At 38.1% G+C, this 7,500-nt stretch overlaps 1 protein-coding gene across 2 annotated transcripts in view; it reads right to left on the bottom strand.

Moving 5' to 3' along the window:
- The window catches only part of LOC125037510 (carbohydrate sulfotransferase 10-like), a 10,147-nt gene extending 6,430 nt beyond the window's left edge, over positions 1 to 3,717 (bottom strand). For both annotated transcript variants that reach the window (XM_047630669.1, XM_047630670.1), the window contains exons 1-2: positions 3,294 to 3,717; positions 103 to 348 (exon numbers count right to left, since the gene is read on the bottom strand). In XM_047630669.1, the coding sequence (XP_047486625.1) occupies positions 103 to 348; positions 3,294 to 3,687 (640 nt within the window). In that variant the 5' untranslated portion in view covers positions 3,688 to 3,717. The remainder of the gene's footprint in view (positions 1 to 102; positions 349 to 3,293) is intronic.
- Positions 3,718 to 7,500: the final 3,783 nt, after the last annotated feature.

Below are 7,500 nucleotides of genomic sequence, written 5' to 3'. Positions count from 1 at the left end.
TGAAAGCTCATTTGAGGCGAGAGAGAGAAAAAAATGTATCTATCATATGTAGGTAATGCTGATAGTATAATGACAAAATAAACAAATCAAGCTACCACTTACCAGACACTCTATGAAGTGGTTTCCCCTTTTCTGTGTTCCACTTTTGACACAACCGTCGCACTACTTCAGCACGATGTTCTAAACGTTTCGCAGTATCATCGAGCATTATCACGCTCCTGCTATCTTTATCAGTTACCCCAGAAAATATTACTGTTTTCTTTGACTCTACAAGTTTGTGTGAGGAAATCGCTTCAGTAATGTGTGGTTGTAAATGCCTGTCATTGGTCTTCAGTTTATCGCTTGTATTTTCGGTATAGGTAAAGTTCTGACTAGCCGTCTTTAAACCGGAAAAAAATATATGCATGTGATAGAGCAAATAAATCTAAGAAACTTATCTTCTATGAACTTCCGTCGCAAATCAGAAATAACGAAGTTATTGGACACGCAAGTGTCACAGAGCCCCAAATGAAAAACTATCTCAATATTTTAAAAATCGCCATCCGATATCCTTTCCTACTTTTTGTAAACAAAACAATGATACCGTTTTATTTTGGTTCATTTATTGTAATACTTTCATTTCGTAACTACAAAAATTCCCCATAAACTTACATGAAGGTGATTTTCTTTCTACATTAAAATGTCTGACAATACACGAGTAATACCATCATAAAATCGAGTATTTACAGTAATTATGACATTTCTTACTCTGCGCAAATCGATGTGTATGGTCCATATTACGGGCAAGAGGGAACTGAAGAATTGCGCGCGATTTTCAAAATCAACAATGTTACCGCATGAACAGCGCACGAAACCTTTTGAAACTTTTATTCAATACCACATCCGCGTGACATTTGTCACGAAAGCCAAAAGCATTACAGGAAATGCTATAAACCAATCACAAGGCAAGGAAAGCAAATATACCAAATCTTTGCTCAAAATGGATCTCAGGTGCGTAGGTTGTGACCCGCATTACTATAGAGTTATATCTGATTATTTTGAAGAAAAAAAATGATAACGCTGTAGAGTTCCTGAGAGCACACGGTGTTTTGCCAAGAGCGGTAAGTTGCCCGCATTGCGATTTACCTTGCAAATATCGTGAAGATCGACATATATGGTATTGTGGCAGATAGAAAAAATAGCAAAGACAAAACGGCGTAAAAGTTGCGTTTTATCGACCAGCGATTACAAAGGCACGTTTCTAAGCCAACTAGCGTAGATTGGAGGAGTTTTTGTTCTGAAGTAACCGAATATTGGTTACAAAATCAAAATTCAATAGGAGGTGCCGGTGTAATACTTGAGATAGACGAGACGCTGCTCGTGCGCCGTAAGTATAAGAGGGGCAGACAGTTGAGCCAGGTCCCGGGCGAAGCTAGAACTTCGCAAATCATAAAGAAGAAGAGCCAGGTGTGGGTCTTTGGGGGTATTGAGCGTGTGAGTAAAAGGAAATTAATTGTGCCATTGGTTGACACTGACCGCAGTGCAGACACGCTCATACCCCTTATTAAGAAATATATAAAACCAGACAGTGTGATATACGGTGATGGATGGGCTGCCTACCGTAACCTACAACACCATGGTTACATGGTGTTGAAAAAGAATTGATTAATTCATGTTTTTCACAAGCGGCAGAATTATACACGCCGCAAGGCGGGAAAGAAAGAATTCTTCCGTCACCTGCCCCCCCCCCCCCCCCCCACACAGTTCCTCTGGATGGTAGTTCTTCAGAGAGCGATTAAAATCGGGTAAGAGCTCACACTTACCTGATTGCTTGTATGCATATGGTAAAATAAAACCTAATACAAAGCAAATACCTTTTTTCGCGCACGTAAAGACATATTTCTTCTGAAATACCGATAATAAATTATTAATGTGTGAAACAGTAAGACAAGGACACCATGTATAACGACCAATTACTGACAACTTGGCGATTACAGACTGAGAAATTCTAGCCAATGAAAACTTCAGGCAATGACGTCACAGTTTTCTGACCAATCAAAAACAGTTTTTTCGGAAAGCCCTGCCCTCGCCCATGGAAAACCTTTAGTGTGTATCTGTCCGGTGGTCAAGGAAGTGTACGTGTGAAAAAAAAATATAGTAGCCGGCAGAAATGTTTACAAATTGCGAAATACACGTATAACTGGAAATATTGCTACGCCGAGGACGTGTTATTGTAAAACTTAATAACGGAGACGGGACGATATAAGGTTAGTAAAATTTAAGTAACGTTTAACGAGAACCGGCGAAATCTACATAGTTATTGCACGAAGTACATTTCAAGTAATAAGCCAATTAATGTAATAAAAATGCATACTTTTAATAGGATAATAATACATGCATTATTAATACAAATTATTTCCGATTTGGCTATTGCAACCGACCGCAGTGGGTGTCGTGGCCGCGCGCGACGAAATCAGGCTAAAGCTTTCATAATTCCGCGGGACGAGCAATAAGGCTTGGCTGCGCGGCCTGAAGCCTCGCCACGGCCTCCGAAGTATTTTCGGCTCAGGCAAAGGTCAATAAGTTCCATCTTACATTTTAAGACAAGTATAAGTATTGAACGGTTACCATATTTGACGACAATCATCACTAAAGTTTGCAAGGTGTGTTACAAAAATGTGTAAGTTTTTTGTTTGAGAATAAAATTCACGGAGACTGCGTGTGCCGTTGCGGCACGGTCTCCGTGCGCGACACGTAACTGTCAGTAGCGCTTTTTTTTGTTTCTTTGCTTTGTATTTATTATCGCAGTCAATCAAAATACCGTTGTTATTTGAGGAACTATTAATGAAGCTTGTGTATGAATTTGAAACGGTCATCTGGAAACTTTCGAAACGCATTTTCATATTGAAAAGTTGATTGTGCCCAAACATGGTTTGATTCATTTGTATTGTCCGTCAATCAGGCAAAAAATAATCCTGGATTTAACCGCCGAATTGTATACCGTAATTGCATAGGTGAAACATGGCCACTGTCCCCGTAGAGTTTCAACAAACCCGATTTTAAGTTAATTTAGTGTTTTTCTTGTTTTTCTGTGTGTAAATCATGCTAATTACCCCCCCTTAATACAGTGCGAAGCCGAATCTTACACATTTGATCAACTTTGCCGTCGGGGAATACAAGTTCCGCTACTCATCAACGAGTCAAATGCGACGGAAAGCAACAGCATAACAGCGTTAAACTACGAGGGGAGATTACACTCCAAAAAAAGTGGTTTCGAAAGTCGGAGGCTGGATGAAACTTAACATTTACCGTATTTTCATCTAATAATGATTCTAATGGCTGGTACTGAGTGATATTTATCCTCTTTGTATCATTTATGATGACAGAAGTTGATTTTAATTTAGAGAAGACACCCCCTGATATTTTTGTTACGTTTTCTTTTAAAGTATGAGAAATCGTTTCTCCTGAAAGGGTAAACTTAAATGTTTTTTCAACTGCAAAATCATTATCAAATTTGCTTCGTTTTGTTTGGTGAACCACATAGGAATCTTCCTTTACTGTATCGGCGTAGAAAATTTCATTTTTGTATACCTTAGGTCTATGAGATTTATAAATAACATAGTAAACAACTAAGCTTAATAGAAGAAACAACACTGTCAACTTCAGAAAATGCAGCGTATTTTTCATTTTCGGAATACTAATTATCATCGTTGCGCTCACATTTCGTGAAACTTTATTTCTGAAAAAAAATAATAGTAACAGGGATTAATACCGTCATCTGCAAATCCAATGTAAACACGAAATGATGATAAAATTAGTAAAACATTAAGGGACAATATAATATGAAACCGCACCACTGAAAATGAAATAACATAATCACTAACAAGAAAGAAAGAAAAAATAGAAATAAACAACAATAATAACAAAAAAAAAACATAAATGAACATCGGTGGAACAGCAGAAATATCAATAATAATAATAAAACCAACACTGACGTTTCTGGATTTATGCAAATGAGAAAGGAGTGCGATCACTTATATTAAGGGTAATCAGTACTACAAGGAAAACAGTATCATCTTTAACAAAAATGATAATGATTATATTAATGACCAAAAATTATAAATGTGATTACAGTAATTATATAAGATATTAAGGATATTGCTAATGATAATTTTTGTAATCTTTAACAAAAATGATAATGATTCTATTGATAACCAATAATTTTAAATGTGATGACAGTAATTATATAGAATATTAAGGATATTGATAATGATAATTTTGGTAGTAAGAAAAAGCTAAAACTACCATGGCAATACTGATCATAGTGACAGTAATAATATTAATGTTATGCGTAAGAACAACTATAGATTTGGTGATAATGTTGATAAGAGGTCGTAATAACATCGGGAATTACAACAGCAACAACAATATTAGTAATAATGATAATGATAATATTATTAATAATAATGGTAATGATCATGATAATGACAATGACAATGATAAAGACGATAATCGTGATGATGATGATGATGATGATGATGATGATGATGATGATGATGATGATGATGATGATGATGATGATGATGATGATGATGATGATGATGATGATAATAATAATAATCCTAATAATCCTAATCATAATCATAATGAAAATGAAACGGATGTTGATGATGATAATCATGATAATAATAATAATAATATTAATAATAATAATAATAATAATAAAGATAATAACAACAATTATAAAAAAAAAATAAAAAATATAAGAATAATAAAAATATAGATTATGATAATGCACATGGTATTGATAATGCTGATAACAATAACGTGAGAGATAACGGTAATAAAAATAACTACAATAATCATAGTACTAATATTAATTACAATAAAAATAACAATAATAATAATAATAATAGTAATGCAAATAGTAATAATAATGATAATGATAGTTATGAAAATAATAACAATATTAAACTACTATTACCACTAACAATATCAACTAAATACAAGAAAATGTTCACTGTCATGCAGTTTTATACAGAATAATTGACTATATTCAGCAGAAATGTCAACTTTGTTTGTTATTGAATACACTATTGGTATTCTTTTTCTCTTTCCTTTCCTCCTTCCCTCTCTCTTTCTCCCTCCTACCTCCTTCTCTCTCTCTTTCTCCCTCCTACCTTCTATCAATCTCAGTGACACAACCTGTTTCAACAACACCGATATGATACCAAAGAAACTGTCACTAACACCGGTTTACAGTTCTCACTACACTTTCTGGCGAGTTAGCTGGAAGAAGAGACAAATGCCGGAATACCCTTAGATTGCCTCAGCAATTCCGTGTTCTTCCAGTGAAATAAACGAGAGCCAAAAATGGAAAGATCATAACAATCTCCACACCGCTATTTTCGTGAAAATGATAAAGAAAAAAACAAACTCTATAGGGATAAAACGAGCATCGACTCTTTCCTCCGACACACAATCTGTACATCCCACGTCATATGCGCCAAAGAACAATAGTAAGGTTTCACAAGAATCCACGAATAGAGGATAAACACGGAGTATAGAAGAACCTTAACCTACAGCGGATCTGAGGTACACTAACCTCACCTAGCGGGATGCCTCATGTGTGGTTGCCAGCTATTCGGTATAAAAATCTTTCGATATGTGTTTTGAAATCGGGGTTTTGAGGTATATGTCCTGCAGTGTTATTCGTTTTCAGTGTTTTATGGTGTCTTTTAATATGATATTTTGTGATTTTATGTTATTACAGAAAGCGTGAGGCACTAAGAATGTACACCTGTGAATTTCAAGGTTAAGGTGAGTGAACGAAACTTTTTGAGAATCGTAACGTAATTTTTTGTTATATAGTAATCAAAACAACTCTTCGTAGGGAAATCATTGACACTGAAGTCATCTCCTGTAATGATGATTCATTTAGATCGCTTTTAAATTCAGAGACTCATTTGCGAAGTGTAATTTGAGTGAAACAGACGGAAATATTTGAAAACGTGTTTACCACTATACACCGAAGAAAAACGGAGTGTGTTACTGTTGTCTTGAAGTTTTCGGATGCGTTGGTTTATTTAACTCTAAATAAAGCCTCTTATTTTTACTCCCATACTATTTCCTTGTTAATTTGTACTTATCCATACATCTAGCATCGCACTGCGTTACTATTATTACTGCGACATCTACCACAGCTCCTTCTACTACTACTACTTATACTATAGCTACTACTACTAATATTACTTGTGCTACATGTACTACTACTACTACTACTATGACCTGTACTATAGTAACTACTGCTACTACTGCTACTACTACAACTACTTGTACTACTTAAACTACTACTACTACAACTTATACTATTGCTACCACTACAACTACAACTACAACCACTAATGCTACTACTAAAACTACTTGTACAATAGCTACTACTATCACAACCTTCTCTCTTTTTCTTCCTCCCCTCTTCCTTCCCTCTCCCCTTTCCTCCTTCTCGCTCTCTGTCTCCCTCCCCCTCTTTCCTTCTCCCCTTTCCTCCTTCTCTCTCTCTTTCTCCCTCCCCCTCCTTCCCTCTTTCCTTTCCTCCCTCTCTCTCTCTTTCTCCCTCCCCTCCTTCTTCCCTCCCTCTCTCTCTTTTTCCCTCCCCCCTCCTTCCCTCTCTCCTTTCCTCCTTCTCTCTCATTCTCCCTCCCCCCTCCTTCCCTCTCTCTCTTTCTCCCTCCCCCCTCCTTCCCTCTCTCTCTCTTTCTCCTTCCCCCCTCCTTCCCTCTCTCTCTTTCTCCCTCCCCCCTCCTTCCCTCTCTCTCTCTTTCTCCCTCCCCCCTCCTTCCCTATCTCCTTTCCTCCTTCTCTCTCTTTCTCCCTCCTACCTCTTTCCCTCTCTTCTTTCCCCCTTCTCTCTCTCTCTCTCCCTCCCCCCACCTTCTCTCCCTCCTTTCCTCCCGCTCTCTCTCTTTCTCCCTCTTCCCTCCTTCCCTTTCTCTCTCTTTCTCCCTCCTCCCTCCTTCCCTCTCTCCTTTCCTCCCTCCCTCTCTCTTTCTCCCACCTTAATTTTCTCTCTTTTTCTCCCTCCTCCCTCTTTCCCTCTCCCCTTTCTTCCCTCCCTCTCTCTATCTCCCTCCCCCTTCCTTCCCTCTCTCCTTTCCTCCCTCCCTCTCTCTTTCTCCCTCCTCCTTCCTTCCCTCTCTCCTTTCCTCCCTCTGTCTCTCTTTCTCCCTCCTCCCTCCTTCCCTTTCTCTAACTTTCTAATTCCTCCCTCCTTCCTTCTCTCTCTCCTTCTCCCTCCTCCCTCCTTCCCCCTCTCCTTTCCTCCCTCCCTCTTTCTCCCTCCCCCTTCCTTCCCTCTCTCCTTTCTCCCTCCCTCTCTCTTTCTCCCTCCCCATTCCTTCCCTCTCGCCTTTCCTCCCTCCTCTCCTAACTCCCTCCTCCCTCCTTACCTCTCCTTTCCTTTTTGTCTCTCTATTTCTTCCTCCCCCTTCCTTCCCTCTCTCCTTTCCTCCCTCCCTCTTTCTT

Source organism: Penaeus chinensis, chromosome 23 (genome assembly GCF_019202785.1).
Source record: "Penaeus chinensis breed Huanghai No. 1 chromosome 23, ASM1920278v2, whole genome shotgun sequence".
NCBI classification, from domain to species: domain Eukaryota; kingdom Metazoa; phylum Arthropoda; class Malacostraca; order Decapoda; family Penaeidae; genus Penaeus; species Penaeus chinensis.
The sequence above is the reverse complement of the archived record's forward strand: the minus strand, read 5'-3'. Positions and strand labels throughout refer to the sequence as shown.